At 38.5% G+C, this 22,616-nt stretch overlaps 1 protein-coding gene across 1 annotated transcript in view; it reads right to left on the bottom strand.

Annotated features, from left to right (window-relative positions):
* The window catches only part of CTNND2 (catenin delta 2), a gene marked incomplete at both ends in the record, with an annotated part of 525,744 nt that overhangs the window by 236,391 nt on the left and 266,737 nt on the right, over positions 1-22,616 (bottom strand). Inside the window, one exon of the mRNA XM_084281644.1 lies at positions 15,443-15,637. Within this exon, the coding sequence (XP_084137770.1) occupies positions 15,443-15,637 (195 nt within the window). The remainder of the gene's footprint in view (positions 1-15,442; positions 15,638-22,616) is intronic.

The raw sequence follows: 22,616 nt of genomic DNA, 5'->3' as shown, positions 1-22,616 counted from the left end.
TTTGTTTTTAATTTCTTTAAAAACTTTTCTATTTTGTTTGTCTTTTTATCAAAATAGGTATTTATATGAACCGAAACTAGCTGTCACCCTAACACCTACGTGCTTTTTGAGTCACTCTGATTCATTTCTCAAATTATCTTCCTAACAGACTTACTTCCTTTTGAATTTTATCACAATGAACACAAAACTACCAGAGTTAGAATATGAAAATGAAACAAATCTATGATTTAGCTGCACATCCACATATCAGCTTGTTTAGCCAATGGTAGATCAATTTGGAAAAGAAAAAAATCACTCACTTAAGAATAGCTTCTACATTTAACTGGATTAGAGTCACAGACTGTAAAGAGTTCGGTTTTAGTAGACATTTTTACATGAATAGTTTCAAGTAAAACCGAAGAAAGCTACCAGTTTCAAGTAGCACTGAAGATGGTACCAAGCAATTACTGTTGCTCAAGTAAATTCTTTTAGCAGCCATATTTATTCAAAGCACGGCTCTTCAGTCTACGACAAAGACTGCATTTATTGAGAATTCCCTTGGATTTAGGATATTTAAACAGCAAAATCATAGCTATTATGTCTATCAAAAAAAAAAAAAAACCAACAACAACAACAAAAAAACAAAGTCCTTTTGAAGTCCTTTTGCATTACCCAGAGACATTTAATCTTCAGTGAGCACAGGGTAATCCGCAGACACATTCAGTGGACTGGAGAGCGTTCACATATCATTAAAAAAAAAATCCTAAGTCACCATACATCATTTTTAATAGTTATTGCAGCCCACACTTTTTAAAAGCTTCCATGGAAATTCAGTGGTTAAACGACACACAAAGAAAAGTTTCAGAAACTCTCAGGTAACTTGCCCAGTGGTTCCTGAGACCCAGCTGCAAAGCACAGCTCCTCCATGCAGGGATGGGCACCGCATGCTACAAACCTGGGGCTAGCTGGCATGGACAGTAAGGCCAGAGCATCCACGCTCCGCACACAATTAGCAGACACTGAGTACAATAAATGACATGCTCAGAAGCAGGCCAGTAAAACCCTATGCATTCATCCTATTTTCAGCTTCAGTTCAATACAAGAACAATGCTTGAAGAGAATTTGAATTTTGGGTTGCAAAAGGGGTTTCACCAACAAGTTCCAAAGTGAACATTTCAAACTGTGCAAACCCAGAGCTACAGCCTCAGCAAAGAGATTTCAATTTGTCACCTAAAGACTGCTTTTAATATTTTGTTTTAGCTTGGCAAGTCATTGCTGCCTTAGAAGTACCATATTGTCTCCAGCCTTCGCTACTGCAGCACTGAAAATCATAACCCCAGAGAACTGAGGATACCATACAAATATTTAATATGTTTTTACAGATTTTCACCCATGACAATAAAAAGCCCTTGTTAACTATAGCAAAAATCCTCTGATGACCTGATATATTACAGTTCTCTTAACTGCAGAAATAGGCTGGCTCCTCTATGTGCTGTATCATTTCCTACAGCTTTTGCTTAGTATCAAAATATACAAGTTTCATATTATATTAACATTGAAAATTTAGGTGCTCTCATGGGCTCTTAATGAGACACTCAACTCAGAACTTCATTTATAGATTATGTATGTTATTTTCAAATCTGTAACATCTCAGGAAAGCAAGCAAAACCGAAAATCAAGAATGTGCTGATTTAGGCAAGAAGGGTATTGCAGCACCCTTAGGTGGTGCTATCTTAGGGAGACCAAATATATGTAAGAACTGTTAAGGAGTTCAGACTATCTAAGTCAGAGGGAATTTCGTTCAGTTAACATATATAGGATCAGACCTTCAGAAAGGATAAACTCGTTTATGAGATTTATCTTACTACACCTTCTTGCTGAAGATTACTTGGCTGATGCTACTGTTTGACTTATAAATAACACCTTGTAAAACTTTCTTCTCTGTACTCAGCTCACATGTTCACCTTCTCCTTGTACCTTTTATACAGATTTTGAATTCTTTACTTTGGAATTATTTATTTGTTTAGGAACTAATTTGCACCTGAAGTTAATGCTGATGCTTACTGTCATGTGAACACTGATTTTTTTTTCAAAAAATTGGACCACCGTATCACGTTCTTTGGTGCAAAGTATGTCCATCTTCCCTCTATGAGTTCAAAAAGGCTATAATTGCAGTGCCTTTTGTTGGTAGCAAATGTACAGAAAGATTTATAAAGCAGGTACTTTTCCCATCTGATACACTGTAAAAATAACACAGTGTATTCTCTATAAATTAGGAAACAGAATTCATCAGCTTTGAGGGATACAAACAATTATCTCTAAACGTTAACTGAGTGTAGGTGATTTTTGGTGTCCCTTCCCCCAAAAAAAGTATTTTAAAAATAATAATATTCCAAGCAAAACAGAAGCAAGTCAGCAATCCCAAGTACTCAAGTTTAACACCGTTCAATATGCATGACAATATACGTTATAAATTTGCTTAGCAGTTAAAACAAAGAACCACTTTTCCACATGGGAAGCTTAAGATTTTAGAGATATACACAGTCGGGAGAAAGAGGGAAAAAAAATACAATACTATAGTCGATATTAGTAACACCCTCTAAGACAGTTAAGATTTTATGAAAGCACTATCATGTCCTCTGTGAGAAGTATAACTGCACAAGGAATTTCATACTTTAAACATTAGAAAAGACCAAAAAAGCATTAAAGGATTCCAGGATATAAAGCTCCAATTTAGATTTAAAATACTCAGGACCTTATACAAATATCAACAGCACAGAGGTCCTCTGTAGCTTAGGAGCTTTGTAACATTTTGTATTCTAATCAGGAAAGGCAGTCCAAATTATTCCAACTTTTATTTTTTTGTTTTCCATTATCTTATCCCTCTCTTCTCTGTGTTGTCTTCTTTAGTTGCTGATCCTACAATCAAAATTCCATTTTCCAAATTCCATATTTATTTGCAGCCAGAAAAGAAATAATTAGAATCTGTAATTAAGTTTTCCCCTTGCATCCTCACAGGACAGTCTCTTTTCTCCAACTCAGCACATCATCCTTTTAGGACTTCCAGGATTGCATTGAACTCCACAGAACCAATTGCAAAAGCCTCTTTCCCTCTATCACCTCCACCTTTTGCCCCTCTCTTAGCAGTTTGCGCCAGGGGAGTTTTAGGTTGGATGTTAGGAAGAACTTCTTTACCGAAAGGGTTGTTAGACATTGGAACAGGCTGCCCAGGGAAGTGGTGGAGTCACCATCCCTGGAAGTCTTTAAAAGACGTTTAGATGTAGAGCTTAGGGATATGGTTTAGTGGGGACTGTTAGCGTTAGGTCAGAGGTTGGACTCGATGATCTTGAGGTCTCTTTCAACCTAGAAATTCTGTGATTCAGTTTTTAGACTCAGATATTCATATTTCCCTGATTCTTTCTGCTGGCTCCAACCGTCTCCAGATGCTCATATTCTGTGTACCTCAGGGGAGACAACAACCTTCTTCCCTCCAGTCAGCTCCAACACTCTCAACTCAGTGCCTTCAACAGCTAGGACATGGCAAATAGCTATACTCTGCTCTACCAGCTCTTTCCTTTTAGGGGAACATAACATGTAATACAGGGAATATAAAAGTAAAGCAAAGAAATAGAAACTGGACAGAATGGTAGTTTGCAAAAAGTACCCACAAGCATATTAAAGTTCCCTTAGGTACTTGCTATACCTGGCTTGCACTTTTTTTTTTTTTAATTAGCGTGTCTAGGTGCTGTTGCAAGTATCTATTCAGGTTATTTTATTTATATATTTGATGTTTTCAGCAACAGGGTAAGAAGGAAGGCTTTTTATCAAAGTAACGTGCATGCCTCTTCCAGATGATATCACAGGAAACTTCACTTGCTCATGGTTTCCTATCCTGCCTTCAAAATCCGAGGTAGCTATTTAGGCACTACAGTATTAGAGATATAATGAATATTTCCAAAAGAACTAAATTTGTTAAAACCTTGCAGCTGCCAACTACTAAGCCCAGTAAGTATCATAAACCTACTCAATGTGATTGTATGTCCCTATGTCCCAGTGATGAATTAATACCTATTTGCTATTGTGATCATTTCACAATCTTAAAATTATCTCCTTATCATCTCTGTATTTACATGCCACTGTTTTGCTGAAGAACAACTCCTTACGTCCTCAAAATCAAGGAATGTGGTTTCAGTGAAGGAAACAAGGAATGAATTTGTGCTCTGCATATGGTCATATTTAATAAATTCTGTTTCAATGCAAAAAAGTCTATAATCATTGAAGACTGAAGAACTGAAATTGCTACTAGAATCATTGAACCATTTAGGTTGGAAAAGACCTCTAAGATTATCTAGTCCAACCTTCAACCTAGCACTGCCAAGCCTACCACCAAACCACATCCCTGAGCACCACATCTATACGTCTTTTGAAGACCTCCAGGGATGGTGACTCAACCACTTCGCTGGGCAGCCTGTTCCAATGCCTCACAACCTTTCCAGTGAAGAAATTTTTCCTAATATCAAACCTAAACCTCCCCTGGCACAACATGAGGCAATTTCCTCTTGTTGTACTGTTTGGGAGAAGAGACTGATCCCCACTCCATTACAACTTCCTTTCAGGTAGCTGTAGAGTGCAATAAGGTCTCCCCTGAGCCTCCTCCTCTCCAGACTAAACAACCCCAGCTCCCTCAGCTGCTCCTCACAGGACTTGTGCTCCAGGCCCTGCACCAGCTTTGTAGCCCTTCTCTGGACATGCTCCAGGGCCTCGATGTCCTTCTTGTTGTGAGGGGCCCAAAGCTGAACACAGCACTCGAGGTGCGGCCTCAACAGCACAGAGGGATGATCACCTCCCTGGTCTTGCTGGCCACGCCGTTTCTGATACTGCACTGATGTACCCTTTCATTTTTATTTTCTCAGAGCATTTTCAGATCTGACATTAGCTGTTACAAGGCTGAAAGTTCCTTTGCTTAGAAACTGATCCTCCTCATTGATTCCTCCTGTATTATGGAAAAAAAATATTGTGCTCTGCTTCTGAGCTACTCTTCAGTTTACAGAACAACTCATATGTAGTCACTCTGAAAGCTTCTTTTGTCTATAGTGTTGCACTTCAGTTTGAACATTCTCACACTGTGTCTTAGTTTCCCTTTTGTGCTTACTTTTCCTTTGAAATACTTTTTTTTTCCCCCTTTTAATCTTCCCCCTTCTACTGGGGGAAGATGCACACTGATACTGCTTTACCCTTAGCATATGGAATAATTTTCTTGATCACCAATTTAGACTTGGCATTTCTTTATTAGTAATCATTTTATTTGTCACTTCAAGTATGTGATCAACAAGTATCAATCTGAAATCACCCATTTCCATTTGGGTTTGCAATGGCAATGAATACATACTTTATGAATAAAGGCATCTGAAAGAATATTTGTACCTCTAAACAAAAAAATGAAGAAATAGACACAAAAATAATTCAAGTAACAGCAATACTAATGGAATTTGTACCTTAGTGATCTGTATTTCAATTTAATAAATATGGTGCGTAAAAATGAAATCTTTATTTGCAACAATGTTTTAAGGCTTCATTGAAACCTGATAAAGTCAAAACTTGAATGCAGCCTCCTCCTCAGAGAGGTCTGTTACAAGGCTTCACTGCTGTGCCTAACCTCATATCCCCACACCCAAAACCTTTGCAGAATCTGTATCCTTCCCTTCAATCATCTTTCACCATCAGGTTCCAAAGTTATGGGATGCCCATCACAATAATACAATCTGCATCACAAAAGCACATATTGCTAAAGCATCATTTTGAGATCCATGTAGTTTGCTGAGGGGACACCATTTATGCAGATTAAATTTTTTATTTATTTATTTATTTTTTTTAATCAAGAAAGGCAGAAGCCATGACCTTTTCAAGTTTTCAATATAAAAAAAATCCTTTCCACCTTCAGGAACTGACTGAATTTTAAGACTGACAGATTTTAATCTCCACTAACTCATGCAGCTTGCATTCTCAGACTTTCAGATTTCTAGCATGTTTCAACATGCTTCTCTGCACAAAAAAAAAAAAAAAAAAAAGGTGCATCCACATAAATGTCATAATCAGATGCCAATTTGGCTGCTAAAGGTATTCCGCCAAGATCTTTCCTCAGATCGCTTCTCATCTCTCTGAATTGCACCCCTCAATTTGGGGAGAACATGCAGTTTAATTCATTTGTTACATGAGCATATAAAAAGAGAAAATATCAACTGCTGATGCCCTTGAAAGCAATTGCCTTTTCAGACTTTGAGATATTAAAATTCATCACGCCCATTTTCTCACTGGAGATAAAATTCAACCCTGAGCAATGGCACAACAGAAGACATATCCATCACTTTAGCCCTCTGTAGTACAACATGGTTTCTTTCACCTTGTGCACATGGAATATAATGACCATAACTATTATAAAACTTGATCAAAGCAAAAAAGAGACAGTGCCACTAGGTGTAGACAAGCAACTAAATTTCTGCTTCCCCTCCAAATTCACTTTCTCTGGAAGTCTCTGTTACAAGTTTCTTTTCCAGCCAGCCAGCATAAAACAAAGGCACGGACCAAAGTCACAATTATCATCACAAAATGTTAAAAAAAAAAAAAAAAAAAAAAAAAGACAGTGACATCAACAGATTAAAAATTTCCACACATTGTGGAAACCTGTCTTCTCCTTCAGATTTTGACTTCTTCCTAATAAGCATGCAATAATCCCAAATTATAAAATGGTTATTAGTCATTATTCTTTAGGACAGAGTAATGAACTTCAGCTATTTTAATTAACATTTTTGACTCTGGAATATAGAGTTAATTCATTATTAAATTAGTCACAGTTGTATTCCAGTGTCAGACCACACAATTAGTACATCTTAAAAATACTAACCTAAGTTCTGCAAATGATAGTTAGAAAGTTGATGGACCCGTTAGAGTGTAAACTGTCTTTGAATCCTTTATCTACTTGTAAAAACTCCTCCCTTACATGCACGATGCTGAAATACGATGAGAGGAAAAGATTACCTATAAAAGTAGGTAGTCTTAACAAAAATAATAAAAATACAGCTTTAGTTAAAAATTATAATGGGCTGGTGATTTTTAAAAGAGTGGCTTTAAATACAATGCTGCAGAAAGAATGATCCTTTAACAAAAGCATTAGCCCTCTTGAAGACATGACTGGGTATTTACCTCAGGCACAGCATTGTGTTTTCATTCAGCAAGTATTTACAAAGAGATTTATGGAACGTGTTTGAATCATTTCTTATTTCATAAAGGACAGCCTTCTATTCCTGCACAACAATGAAGTAAATAAGAGATAATATATTCCTGAAGTCTAGTGTGACCAGGCTTTAACCTACCTGAAGCTACAGTTATAGCGTAAACAGGTGATAAATATACAGACAATTTCTGACAGACAGTAGCCACTGTATTTTCTCAATAGAGGCAGGTGAGATTTCTCAGGGAAGCACGTACCCTGTATTCAAAAACATGGCCAAAATTTTATAATCACACTTCTACCTCGATGGGTGGCAAAAGTTAAAGGACATCTCAGATGCATTCGGACATGCTTTAAGTCATCCCACTATTGAAAAAAAGAGAACAGAAAAATTAGAAAATATGTAGGGCATACCACAAACCTCTGGAGGTACTCTGTTTATGAGACAGAGGAAGGAGGCTGTGAATACTAACAATTTTAACAAGTTTCTATTCTGAGCAACAGTGAAGTCTGGGCTACCTTCAGATAGGTACGATATTCCTCAATGGAACTTAAGCACAGGCTTCATACTTTAAAGCTATGAGCACCTTATTTGGAGGAAAGCTTCACGCTAAGGGGGATATTGCTAACATTAAAAAGGTAGATCTGCAGTTTTCATCTCCTGCCACTTTGCTCCCTCTCCCACTGCTGTTGTCCACAGCTTTACAGGGACCACTGAAATTCAAAGCAATGTCTTTCATTATTGTCCTTCCAAATGGTAAATAGGAATTAAAGAAAAAACAAACACAAAAAACAATCCTTTCTCAGACAAGATACCATACAGCATACCTGGAAGAAAAGAAGCCTTAGAACAAATATACAAGAATATAGTCACAGATAAGGCTACATTAGACAACCAGGATCTGTCAAATGAAATGGGATTACACCTTCCCATTGCTCTGAGGTGATTTGTTATCCTCTATGCAGATCACTGTGCTCAATTTACTTCGTACTGAAGATTTGTTCCCCACCTGTTTCCTATAATTCTCTCCCCCAAACCAATGTCATCAAGTGGATGTCAGTTAGGAATGCAGGTCTATTATCACAACATTACCAAACTAATGGAGATGCAGTGGTAGGAATAATTTTTCTTTTTTAATTTCCCTGAAAACATTATGTCCTATAGCCAGATCTCCATGCCGTGTGATTTACCAGCATGATTCTCAATTAATCTGCAGCTGTGGCATCACAGTATGCCACTGAATATCACTTCATCTTGTGACAAAGCAAAAGACAAACCAAACCAAACAAACAAACCTGCCCCACAGCCAGAAAAAAGACACAATCTAAGCAGAAGTAAATGATGTTTGATATTTATAACCTAACTGTTGTACTTTAGGACTGAAAAGAAAAAAAAAAAGGATTTGAGAAGCAGCATAACAGACAAAGGGTTTAATCTAAATGGGTTAAGTCAAAACTGTTTCTGATGTCACTGCTCTTTTTTGGCTGAAGTGACAACTTTAAGCCCCAAATTAAGAAAAATGTCTTTGAAACTAAAGTTACCTTGTTACTTCCAGATTAAATATTTGCAGCACAGGAATTAGCATGCAACAGGTAGCTTCTCATTAACAGCTAGATGTTATTCTGAAAGTGAAGTGAAACTATAGCAATGACACTGTAACACTTTGAAGACACTTCACTGCATGTATTGTAGAAAAACAATACATTGTTCTTCTATTAATTCTCTAAAAATTCATTTTACTCATCAAGTCTGAAGTCCACAGAATTAAGTCATACAACTTGTTAACTAAAATCCAATTCCATGAGGAGAAGCAATACTAACACAAACTGGAAAAGAATGAAATGGCTGTGGGATGGCTGGGATATCAACAGCTCTGTGAAGCCTGTCACTGGTGATGAGCAAGGCTGAAGCTCCAGGTCCAACTCCCAGAACTGATGCTATGTTTGCTGGCCTTGCAGCTGTCGAAATACTTTCTGTGAACCAAGCCCACTACGTGGAATTCATCATGACATTAAAATTGGACTCCCAAAATGTCACTTTTACATGGTCCCCTTTCAACATTAGAATTCTGTGCTAGTTTCCCACGTTTTCTTCCAGCACATTTAAATACTATATGACTTCAGTGGTTTTAAATGGCTAAAACCAACAACTTTACAAGGGGCTGGTTGCTATACAGTATTGTGAATTGCTATCAAAGACACCTCTCAAAGCAAAGTTTAAGAAACATTCTTATATTTGTTTTAGATATCATCTTAATACTGTTACAAACTATTTCATAAGCAATAAAAATAAATTAGAAGTTTATAGTTAAAATGATTAAAGGACAGTTTATCTATGACAGCAGAAAAATTGCTATCACTTTGTGATGCCACAAGATTACTATAAAGTAGGCTTAATTGTTCTTAAAAGTTGAATAAATCATTGTTTTATAGGATACAGACATCAACTTTCTTCATGTGGACAATTTTCCAAATAATAGAAAATTGCTTTGCAATTTTAGAAAGAATCTTCACCTTGAAATAATGCTGATTTCTAAAAATATCAAATATAACCTATACTTTATTACATACGAAGATAAATATTTAGTCTTGTGAAATTGATACAGTCTTGTGAAATTGGTCAAGTGATACATCCTTTGTAGTGCTGTGCTCCTTCTGAAAGAGATAGAGGAGCTAAAAGAAACAGATAAATTTTGGGAATCACAGAAAGCCTAAGCTGTGCCAGCATTAAAAAAAAAAAAAAACTGTAAAAGAAACATACAGCAAGTGGTGTATGTAAGAAGTTTGAATGGATCGGGACTGCAGCAATGTTTTGTATAGGAAGGCAAACTCCAAGGGCTTGAGACAAATGGCACATGGACCTGGCACCAAGAGATGGAGGTGGGTGGAAACCATACACTTGGGAGGCAACTCCCCTGAAGAGAAGGGGTTGTATGGCCTTGCTTTGGTTGTGCAACTCAAACAAGGAGAAGAGCTCAAGGCCATTTGCACACTCAGAAGCAACAAAACGAGCTGCACTCTCACAAAAAAGGCAGTACAATCAGTTCTGGAAGGCCTGTTCCTGTCTGGGGCAGCAAAAAAGGGGTTTTGCTTCTCCCTCTCCTGCCTTCCCTTTAGGTCCTGAACAGACCTGATCTTCACCACAGATACTTGGTAAGATGGAACAAGGAGGGAGAAAGAGAAAGAGCCCAGCCATGTTGCAAGGAAGCCATCAGCTCAGTGACAAGAAAGGGAACACCAATCGTGCTTGTAAATCCTTCTCTCAGCTACTGCCTGACCTCCAGGACAGTAAAAGCCAGGTATGAAGCAGCAGGCACCGGCATGGATCCTCTTGCTGTGCCTCTAGCAGCATGTCTGATCCCCGGCACATGTCTGTGCCCCACTTCACTCTGGAAGGTCACCAGAAGAGAAGACTGGACTCCAAGAGCAAACACTAGAGCAATAGTTCTACGGACAAAAGATAACGTTAGCTAGGAAAGTGGCTCTGTGCTGCATGTGTCCCTTGTGTACTGACCACTGAAAGCATCTGTAATAAGTACATTCTTGCCCAGTCACCACTGCTGAAGCGTGACACGCTGTCAGCAGACACAGGACCAGCCTACCACGGATAACTCTTCCCTCTGAAAAGCACCCCCTCTGACTCGCCGCATCAACACCACAGCGCTCTCCTGATTGCAGCCTCCCTCTACACAAGAAACCCAGCTGACAAGGAGCCCCGTTTCTGTTTGGCACTTGCTATCACAAATTTCACAGGCCTCTTCTCTTTGATCAGCATCCGCCACCATGGCACCCAGGAGGCAGAACAGCTTGTGGAGCCACAGGTTTTAACAAAAGACAGCTTTGGGCTGGTAGAGGCACTGAGATCCAGCATGAACAAGCTCGGGGAGGCCTGATCTGAAGAAGAGGAGGCCAGAGGAGAAGCTGTAGGGCAGCCTAGCAGCTGCCTGAGCACACAGGGACAGGCAGCTTCAGAAGCAGTAACAAGAAGTGCTGCAGGAGTGTCCCTGCCGCACACGCGCTCCCTGACAGATAAACCACACGTGGTAAATCCCTCACTTCCTGTGCCAAGCCACTCTTCAAAGGCAATGCAAATTTTGACTGCTTATTCTTCCACTGTTTGACTTCATTTGCAACAGATGTTTTGTTTTGCAGTCCCCTTTTTAACTTCAGCTATGCCGCACCTGTTCAACCACAGAGCCTACTCTCTCCTCCCACGATTTCCTCCCACTTCCCTGAAAAGCACAGACTGGTGCTCCAACTGCCTTACACACCCTGTCTTTTTCGAGAGGTACCTGTACTTCTGGTCTGAGCACCCAGCACTCAATACTAACACCAACTGACTGCAGGACCATTCAAAGCTGCTGGATTTCCCATGATGAGAGCTGGCCACTGGGTATTCCCCACGGTGACCCTCAGGGGCCAGGGGCAGAGACAGTCTGTGCACCCTGAGACAGTACTTCAGCTTTCTTCAAGGGTGTCAAGGCTCCTGGGAACCAGGGAGATGCATGTCCTTCACAGGGCTGAGGAGGACAGGTTCGTTCCTCCAGTGTAATTGTCGGTCCTTCCTTCCTGCTTAAGTGGGATTGAGGACAAAGATACTCACCTATAGCCTCTAAAACCAAGAAACACTCTTCAGAGCTTGAGCACTGTGCAAGTTTTTAGCTCTTACACATCCACAGTTCACCAGTACCTCCCTTGCTTTTAACAAGAATCACTTTTTTCAACTGATAATGCTCCAAGCCCAATTTGTGGAAGGTCCAGAGTAAGCACAGATGCCCCCAATTACAACCAATCCCTCACAGTATACTGGGAACCCCTCTCTTCCAAAGCTTTTCATAATTTTATCCAGCAATCACACCCTTTTATAGAAGAAGGCTTGTTTTCATTGGACCCTTGATGAAAGAGGCAAGTGTCTCTATAAGCGTGCACAGTGCTGTCAGCTTCCAAAGGGTGACAGCAACTGACCTCACAAATATACCACTGTCATAGCCACATTCCTGTACTGTAGGTCAACACCAACAGTCCAGAACCTGAGGAAAATTGCTTTCTCTTCAAGGAAGTTACAGAAGCCCCAGACTTGCAAGACAGCATGATTTTACAAGCTTAGACTTGTTTCATGTTTAACTTGAGTTAAATTCCAATAATTGAGTTAAATAGGACTAAATCCCTTGTCCTAACTTCTGATTTGACAAACTAAGCAAACTTGCAAAAGAATGCCTATTCTGTGACCCATTCTGACTGTAAGGAAATCTATCTATTAGTAATAGCACTCTTCAAATTCCAGTGGTGCTCATGTAAGCATCCCATCAAATAAGCTTGTCTCTACTTCTTGTTAGCTCATGGTTTAAATGAGTAAAGCAAGGTCTTTAGATTTGTAAGGAAAATAAGTGACATACCTGTCTTGACATAAATTATTAGTGTTATTAGGCTGAGTTGCAAATACAAGTTATGTTCCTATTCAGTAAGTAAATTATTTTGATATTCACATGTTGGAGTAGTCCCTCCAATTACATCTTTTGTGGATTCACGTTTCAAAACCAGAATTCACATTTATTGCTAGTTTTAGTGCAGAAGTTTAGGCTGTTTACATTTTATAAGACAGAAGTCACTACCCTTTGAAGACCGAAAGTGATTGTTTAGTAAAAGCTATGAACCAAAGAAGCCTATGCAGCTACTGCTGTTAAATTTGAAGGATTATTTTTAGCTGAGACACCATGACAGGAACACACCCAGTCATAATTTAAGCTTCAAAGTGATGAAGAAGTCATTCTGCCCCTACCTGAAATTATGCTGGAAAAGACGATGTTCTGCAAGGTCCTATTATTTATTATTATTACTATATTATTATTATACCTCCTGCAATACTTAGCCTTTATTGCAGAACTATGGTTATGCATTTCATTCATTAGTGAAATACATGAAAAATACAAAAGTATACACACAAGCAAAAATACAGTGAGTACATAGCACAAAGTGAATTTCATATACCCCACAGAGAAATCTTAAGAGTTCTGTTCACTGATTGTTGCTTTACCTAGAGGATGAGAAACTGATCAAGGCTTTATCCTTAGTTCTGTAAACATTCCTGAATGTAGTAACTACTTCAGAGCTCACAAAAGAGAGGTGATGTCTTTTTTTTTTTTTAAAAAAAAAAAACAAACATTTCCATTCTGAGTCAGAAATGTGAAAGCTTCAAATTCAGTAGGAACTCTCTTTTCAAAAAAAAAAAAAAAAAAAAAAAAAGAAGCATAAGTAGATGGCTTCCAAGTATAATTAGCATAATTTTGATTTCTGATGTGTAATGTCAGCTGAAGAGAAGAAAAATCAGACATTGTCCAAAGTCTTTCAACTAATTTTGCATTCTCTTTTCTGCATGAAGCAGAAGGAGTATGTTCCTACAGGCACTTGTGGTAGAGGCAGGAGACTGAGAGCTCAACAAGAAGGAGCCCAAGACTCCCTCTGAGTATTGACTGCTCTTCAAGCTGGTTGTGCAAAAAGACTGACAGCATCCATCTACACCAAGCAATACACCGTATAGCTTGGCATGTATCTAGCTTTCTTTGATGCCCTGATGATAGGGGCAGAGGGGACAAGTGAGGGAGGATCAGTGCAATGCAGAGCTGGACTGATGGAGCAGTCTGTCAGAATGAGCCAAGAGTAATGTTCAAGTCTGTATCCCAAAGACAACAAAAATGAAAATCACCTTCACAGGGCCCATTTCTGCTATCCACATCAGCATCTTCGTGCAACTCCTCCCCTTTCCTTCTGAAAATCCATCTTCACGTATTACCCACAACATCCTGTGTACCAGTTGCATTCCCTATACTTGTGATTTATGTTCATAGGGTTTCCTTACTTATGGAGGTGCTCTGAAGATAACAGCCACAGGACAGCCTGTTACTTCAGGCTTCTGCAAGCAAAACAAGAAACCCTCTTCAGGGCATGATTGGGAAAGCGTGCTTAGTATAAGAAATAGAAGGTCACATGTGGAATGTGAGGATCAAAGCTCAGTATGAACATTGCTTCACTCATTATCACTGCCTCTGCTGCTCTGTGATTTAGACAGATGTCTTATCCCAGTCACGGGAAGGACAGTCACCTTTCTTCATAGAAACATACAAAAATGACTATGCAAAACATACACTATGTTAGTTTCTTCCAATGGAAGGACGTGGTGTTCTTCAAAAAGTATGAAGTTGTTACAGGTATTTAAATTCTGTGAGTGACATCTTTTTTAGTTAAGTATTTCCACTTATACACTCAACACTCAAAACTTTCATAAAGCAGTAGAAATCTCAGCCATGCAAAACTACCAGCTTTTCCTTTGGAGGAAAGATTTTAAAAAAGAAAATTAAGTTTTATAAGAAAACAAACTCTCTTGCTTCAAAAAGTACATGTAACCTTTTCTTGAAAACGAGAGTAATTTGAAAATGGACAGAATCTTCCCTATTTGACCAATGCAGCAAAGATAAGACACCAGAAATACTTGCAATTCCTAAGGCAAGTTCTTTCCACATCTGCTTTAGGCTATTTTGGCTGTTGAATTTATATACTCTAATTATTTTGTGCATTAAATACCAGAAATATCCCTGTTGATTTGTGATCTATTTGCGGGTTCCAAAACAGCTGCACTTCACTTGGTTGAGAGGACATTCTGTGAGGAGGACTTGTACACCAATGCACTTCATGGACAATCATTCCTATTTACAGACAAATCAAGTGATGCTAACAGCTCTTCTCTGTGACATAGTTCAAGTTTGTGTCTGTACCTATACCTAGGAGTACCTTTGTAGGAGAGAAGAAGATCATTTACATATTATTCATCTCAAATCCAAATAAACAGTCCTTCAGTTTCATGAGGAAAGAACTTCATAGTCTCTTTACAACACACAGAATATCTTTGCAAGCAAAAAAAAAATAAAATCCTAGCATTTTCTTCAGAGATGACAGATTTCTCTTGTATAAAGTACACAAGATTAATAAAAACACTCTCCTTGTAAGTAAGCTCCCTCCCTAGATTAGCTTAACCTACTGTATACATAAAACAGCATTAAGCATTTCTACGTTTCATGTATACCTTTAGGGTTCTGCTGATAGCTGCATCTGCGTAAAGTATTTTGTTTGACTGGCATGCACACAATGTGTGTTGTTAAGCACATCAGAAAGAGAAGAAATAGTACTAAAGAGTAAGACAGAACTCATAAAAAGACAATCATGCAAGTTACATTCACCTACCTGTACTAGTGCGATATGTGCCTGTGTGTGCTGGTTGCAGAGGGTCCCCCTGACTCTGGCTGAGACTCCTCATAGGGGGCTTCTGATAAACTCTGTCTTCGTAAATAGGATCTATATGATGTTCTGGAGACTGTAGTGCCCTTAACTCGGAGCCAAGGTGGCTGTGCTGGCTGCTGTAAGATGCCCGAGACCCAGCTGCAAGAGACATTTAAGAGACGTTTAGGAGATAGGGGGAAAAAAAAGTAGCAAATGCAGAAAGTAGCAAATGCAGAATGTGACTTTATGAAAATTTTACTTGAAGGTAGCAATTAAACAACACCACTCCCTTTTCCCCCCAAAAAAAAGTTTTCAACATACAAAGCAGCAGCGTGCAATGGCAGCAGCAGCTCTGGTTGCTTTAGTCGCATCATCCAGCTGCCTGTTATCTACTCCAAAACCTAATTTTTTTTCAAGGGAACTATGGATATTGGAGAGAGAGAGAGGGATTACGAAAGACCGCTAAAAAAGTCCTACACAGTTATATGGGCAGGAGGAGCTGTTCCTAATCCATGAATGTTTCAGTCCAAAGGCAACCACAGAAGAATCAGGAATGGGGGAGAAGAGAAAGAGTTGGAACTAGCTTTGAGTGTTATGTCCATACCCCAATATCTACAAATGAAATAAAAGCTAATGAGCTGATGTAGTTGTATGAAGGCTGATCTTTTTGCTGATTCACTGGAAGTACAATAAAATGGTTGAGCCTTATCAGCATTCTGTCCTCAACTGTTTAAAACAATCGTATTTCTAAGACTCTACAACTTAAATCCTCTGAGGATGAATAAACTAAACACACCATATGGAAAAAATATTGCAAGGATACGATGCCTTTTTTTCCCCCTCTCTCTAATAACAAGATCGACTGGAATTGAATTAAAATATTTTGTTTTTCAACTATTAGAAATAGTTGAAAAATAGTATTTTCTATCATGACATTAAAAAAGAGACTTGTATAGCTGTGATTAGTCTTGTCACTTGCATCGTTTTGTCATATTAGGAACACAGGCACTTCAGTTCCGTGGTCAGCTTTCAGGATTCCCAAGGATAGTCATGGGGAAGGCATACAAACATTACACATTTTGAAGGGAAGAAGTAGGAAACTAAGCAAGCAACACCTGACAAAGGTGGGTCTACTCCACAACATGGTAGCATGCTATTTAAATATTTAGAAAAGCAATCAGAGATACAACTACCACATCCCTTTCTGATAATCCTATGAGATTAAAATCCTGGATGCAGGCTTCTACCAGCTCATCTTGTGCTGTTCACAGACAAGTTATGTAGGCATGCCTACTGGAAGTCTCTACCACATTCATTGCATTGACAGCGGTTTCATTACATAAACACTAAATATTTCTAAAACACAAAGCAAAGTGATGTGTGATATCAACGCAGGATAGAAATGAGAAGGACACACAAAATTATTTAAACCTTAATATAAATTGTCTGGAGGAAAAGAATAATTTCTTCTATTTCCTTCTCTCTAATCAGCATGTGCCATATTCAGGATTTATTGCAAAGTTTTCCACATAGATGCATGTTTTAAGTGGAATATCTTATTTGCATATTTTTCCCTTCAAACATTTTTCAGACTGAGTTGCCATTAGCACGCTACTGCAACTAATTCTGTTGTTGCCCTTACTGGAAAACCTGCCAAGAACCTGAACAACATATTTTACCTAGAACGACTGCAATTATCCAGGAAGTTGATATTATTCTTAAAGAATTAAATTCTCCCTGGTCCACATTTTCAAATGTTCTTTAACCCTTGCACATTTGTGACCGATACTCAGAAAAGCTCTGCCAAAGTCTAGCAACCCACAGAGTGTCCTAAAATACAGCCAATTATCATAACGCCCAAATTTTTGCATGAGCTGCTTTCACTGTGCACTTGGTTCAATCCGTATTTAGGGAAAATATATAGGGAAAAAATGAGGGCAATATTTCAGAGGTTCAACAGTGCATCAGCAAGCCAGGCTTGCTGCAGAATAATTATACCTCCTTCTATAGGTACGACTTTTGTCCATTTAAAAATGGACAATCTCTTTGAAGCAATAGGTTTCCTTATAATCTTGCTTACAGCAAACTGAAAGATTTTTTTCCCATTGATTTTTGTGGCAGTATAACCCAAATATTAACTTGCTGTCACACATTATGCTATGTTTATAGCTCTGGTGAGGTGAGCTTATTTCAGCTTCTTCCATACTCCTACCGACAGTCCCGAATCTGCAACTGCTAAATGCTGGTCTATTTAAAAATCCACCACAGCAGTTTATTTGCATACTGCACATACTACTAGGACTAGAACATCGTTGTACTAAACAGTAAACATATGTATAACCAGAGACACTTCTTGCCCAGAACACATTACAGTTCAAGCAAACAAGACAAGGACAAACAGTACATGAAAACCCACGTAACTTGCACAGTCTCCCTATTACATTTCAGGAAGGCAAAGATTTCAACAGATAATTAAAATACTTTCATTTCAGAAACATAAACACTCAGATCTTCAACATTAAGGCTATCAGAACATGAGCCATACCACTATTCTTCTCTTTGTACCCGTTTCAGTAACAGTCCTGTAATACACTTCATCTTGTCGCACAAACTTGGAGATTGTTCCTTAGACATCCAGCTTAGCAGCTTCGAAGTTGATACGACTTACTGTGCACGTTTCTTTGAGTAATTTTTGTGTTAAATGTTTGTTAATTCACAGGGAATGGTAAAATAAAACTACTCTAAGTAAACAAGCACTTTTTAAAACAAGTCCCTTGAACACAATTAGTTTCAGGCAGAAACTGATACTTTTCTACAGGGCTCACTAAGCAATTTTAATACACAATTTCCAAATAATCAGACATCAGTACTTAAACACAAGATACTAGCACCCTTAAAAGTTCTTAAATTTTGTTTAAAGCAATATATAAAAAGATAGAACACCACAATCATTTTAAACGTTTCTATTAACTTGCTATTTCTAAAGCCGGAATAGCTAGTTCTGCTTTCAATTAAAATGCCTTTTCTCTTGCTCTGTCAATTCTTACACATTAATTTATTCAAGTCTAAACTTAGGAGCAACAGATTTTATTGCACATTTATTTAAATATTAAAATGACTAACCAACAACCATAGGGAGAGAGGAGACAGTTGTGTCTGTTGCTGGTGCTGTATCACACCTGATAAAGATCACATAGATAACTTTCTGAAAAGCTAACGTGCAATTACAATTGAAATCAACAGAAGACTTTTTTTTTTATTATTATTATTAAAGAAAAAAGCGTGTGTGAGATAGATTTCAGACAGCTGCATCCTACCTACAGTCAGCCCCTCTCTGCCATGTCCTGCTGCTACTATGGAGGACATTGGAAAGATGGTTAGGATAATCAATCAAAACCAAGACCGTGAACTTGGAGAATTGATGCCACTGAGAAAGGGACAGGCATAACGTGCCTCCTGCCAGCACCTGGGTTAGTAGCAAACGGCTACATCCTTTACTGCCTGAAGCTATGAGTGGATCTGCACAGTTTGCTTCAAAACATCTTGCATTTGTGTAGTCTACAGCTCACAGAGGTCCAGAAAAGCAACAAGGTCAGAATAGGAAAGCAGAAATCAATATACTACAAGGAAGTAATAAACACTGGATTACCAAGGCCCATTAGCATTCTCATGTCCAAGGAGGCTCATCGCAGTCAGAAGTTGCTTCCCGAAACCTAAAGCTGTCAGGAAGGCATTGCTCACCCCAAACTGCGCTTGCCCAAACCCTCCTTTCACCAGGCACCATCCTTTCACCCCACCACTCTGGGTTTCTTGAAACCAAAGCAGAGATGTTCACTGAGCCCACATGCACCTCTGCAGATGATGCACAAGAATCATCGCCCTCCCTGGCCAGCCCACCCCAAACAGCAACACCATTTTGCCCTCGGGAGGGTACAAGGCATTGAGCCAGTTCAAAACAGGCCTATGTACAAGTCCAAAGACAACTCATTATTACATCTACAGTTCTGCAAGCTGTTAATTACAGATGAGGCATTTAGCACGAGAGTAGACACAATTCTTATGATCATGGTTCTGAAGTGTTTTAGTTACCTCCCTTCAAGATTAAAAAACAAAATAGAAGCACTGAGAAGAAGAAAACTATTACTTGAGGGCTGCATAAAACACAATTAATTCCTTAAATAGTCCAATCTTTCGTCTGAAAAAAAAAAAAAAAAAAAAAGACTGAGGAAATATTTAATTGCAATGCGGGAGATCCATCACAACGGAAAGTATGGAGAAGACTCAATGGCTCTAAGAAAAGCTGCAAGATAAAACAGAAACAAAGCAGACAAGTCTTAAAAAAACAAAACAGGGTATATACGTATATATATATATTTTTTTTTTTAAACAGAAATTGATTAACCATGAGAATGGAAAAGAGTCTTCTCTGCTTTCTGAAGTCTTCAAAATAAGACTGACACTAAGTGGGATGCCTCTAGTGTTTTCCACAAGTTTTACTGAATGAAGATATCACATTCCCAGAAGTTTTGCTCTCTTCCAAGGGTGGCAATAGAAAGAAGCTAGGAGAAGTGCAATCCTATCTACTGGACCAAAGAGAATTTCCACCCTTTATCCTTTAAAAAAATAAATAAATAAATAAAAATACCCCTACTAGATGAAGATTGCCATATTGTTCAGTAATATGGGGATATGGTTGTTTTCCAGGATTTTTTTTCTTTTTTTGACAAAAATCTCACTTTCCACTAAAAGAAAATATTATAATCAGGTAAGTGTAACGTGAGAGAGATACACAAAATAATCCCTAATTGCTTATTCAGAGTCTGTGCAAGCCGTCATGGAAATAAATACAATTGACACATTTAAATGACACTGTTAATCTGACAGTTTAGGTCAATACAGTAAACCACCACACTAGCAGCATTTTTCATTTTAATAAGCTAGGGCCATTAAAACTATTCAAATTAATGGATACACAGACATGTATATATGCATTAATAAATCCTGAACAGTTTTTATTTGTGCCACTTGTGACAGCCTGCACAACGAGTCACCCTGCCTTGCTGGAGCCCTATGCATTCGTGATACTCTGAACATCTCCAAGAGCGAAGCACACAGCACTGCCCTCCTCACCAGGCTTTCAGAGCTCTTTAGAATTATGAAATATGCAAGCAACCAGCTCAACCTGAAGAAAACCATCCAGATTTGACAAGATAAAATATTCAGCCCCTCATTTTCAAATCTGCCAAAACAGTCTTCAATGGTAGTGTTAAGCACTTTCCTTATACATGTAATCCAGGAACATCACTAATGAGATACGAGCTGAGGGTGAAGCTCAATATCCATTATATTACAAGAAAGAACACTTATCAGCAACGTGTTTACATCACTTAATCTAACATGGTTACAACCCCACTCATTTCAACACATTTTCTCTCTGGCTACTTCAGGCTCTGAGTACCAAACTCGGATTTTGAACACACTACAAGGCAAAGCACTCAGGAGATTTGATTTCTTAACAAAGAGGATTGACCATCCACAATTGCCTGTATAGATTTTTCATTTCAAATGTAATGACAACATCGCTCATTTAATTTGCAATGAGTTTTTCTTAGATTACAAGTGAAAAAATACACAATAAAATCACCCATACAACGGTAACATTGCAACGAGCTCATCCTTGAGATAGAAATGAGACTGCAGGCACAGAAACTACAGGAGAAGAAGTGCAGCATTTTTTGTGGCTTTGGCATGCCACATGCTTTGCAGAAGACAGAAAGAAGTGAAGTGAGGTATGGCTTCATTCAGAAAAAGCAACATGTGAGAAAGAGGATATAAACAGAGATTTCTGCTCTGAACTCATAAGTAAGAAGACCTATTTTATAGACACTAAACTGGTCTAGGTTACGCGTAAAGAAGCTGATGTGAAGCCAGGTGCAAAATTAGAGAGAACCGAGGGGATAGGAGAGGAAAGAAATCAAACATTTGTAACTGGAATTTTGCTATAAACACTGACCTTTTTCCTCCAGAAACATATGTAAAAACCTCTCCAGAGCACTTGTCTGATAACATGCATCTTCTCCTTATACCATCGGAAAAGGATAGTACAGCTTACAACAAACGTTACTGTATCTACATCAAGAAATACACTCAGAAACCAGGTCTATGCCAGTACTGAGTGACGAAAAGCAAGGTACAGAAGAAAACTAATCTAACCCAAGTGCTGAAAGTGAATACAAATCATCAGGATGTGACAGATGGTTACATTAACCAGTAAGACAGGACAGGCCATATGGCAGAACCAGCTAATGCATACCTTGGGTGCATCGGTTTGTGCCCCCGGCATACCAATAATCTGCGCTAACCAGAACCAAAATAGACTCTGGAGTGAGCTCCTTTTAATTTGAGTTTAGCTTTCTCTCATCTGGTTAGGTATTATGCACACATTCTCTATATGTTGATTTGGGTCTCAAGTTTTTGTTTGGTTGTTTTTTACCCAGATGTTGAAATAAAGATTAACGAGCAGAAGTTCAGAAGTAAACTAATATTTGTCCTTACGCTCTTCTTCCATTCTCCTTACATGACTCTGTTCATGACTCAGGCATATTCATATAAATAAAGAAGGAAATAATACCATCACTGAATTGATCGATTACATATGATGCCTTTCAATTCACGTCAAACACTGGGTGTCCACAAATAACATGGATGTGTTACTCTTGCATCCACAGCTCATACTATTTTTTTGTGTGATGATCTCTCATGTGCTAAAACACAAAAGCCATGAAAATTGAAAGACATACTTGCTTCACTTTTTGGTCTCTTAGACTGCTTTTCCTCATGCTTTCTATTTAAAAGATTAAACTGTAATATGATGAATGGTCTGAGGTGCTTCTTGTAAACTATCTTTGCACCACCAAACCTATTAGCAGTTTCACTGCCGGGATATTGTCGCATTCAGCAGCATGGTTCACACCCTGGAATTTCCCAGACACAATTTGTCCATTATCCAGATTAAGGGTCTTAGGAAAGTCTCCTCAAGAGAGATTGTCTTTGGCTGCTTAAAGGACACCGCAAAACCAGTCCGTGACCTAGGGTTAGTGCTTTTCCCATCACTGCTAAAAATAAAGAAAGGTAGCAA

The sequence above is a fragment of the Netta rufina genome (genome assembly GCF_964035555.1).
Source record: "Netta rufina genome assembly, chromosome: 2".
Classification (NCBI taxonomy): domain Eukaryota; kingdom Metazoa; phylum Chordata; class Aves; order Anseriformes; family Anatidae; genus Netta; species Netta rufina.
Note: the sequence above shows the minus strand (reverse complement) of the source record. Positions and strands in the feature narration are given on the sequence as shown.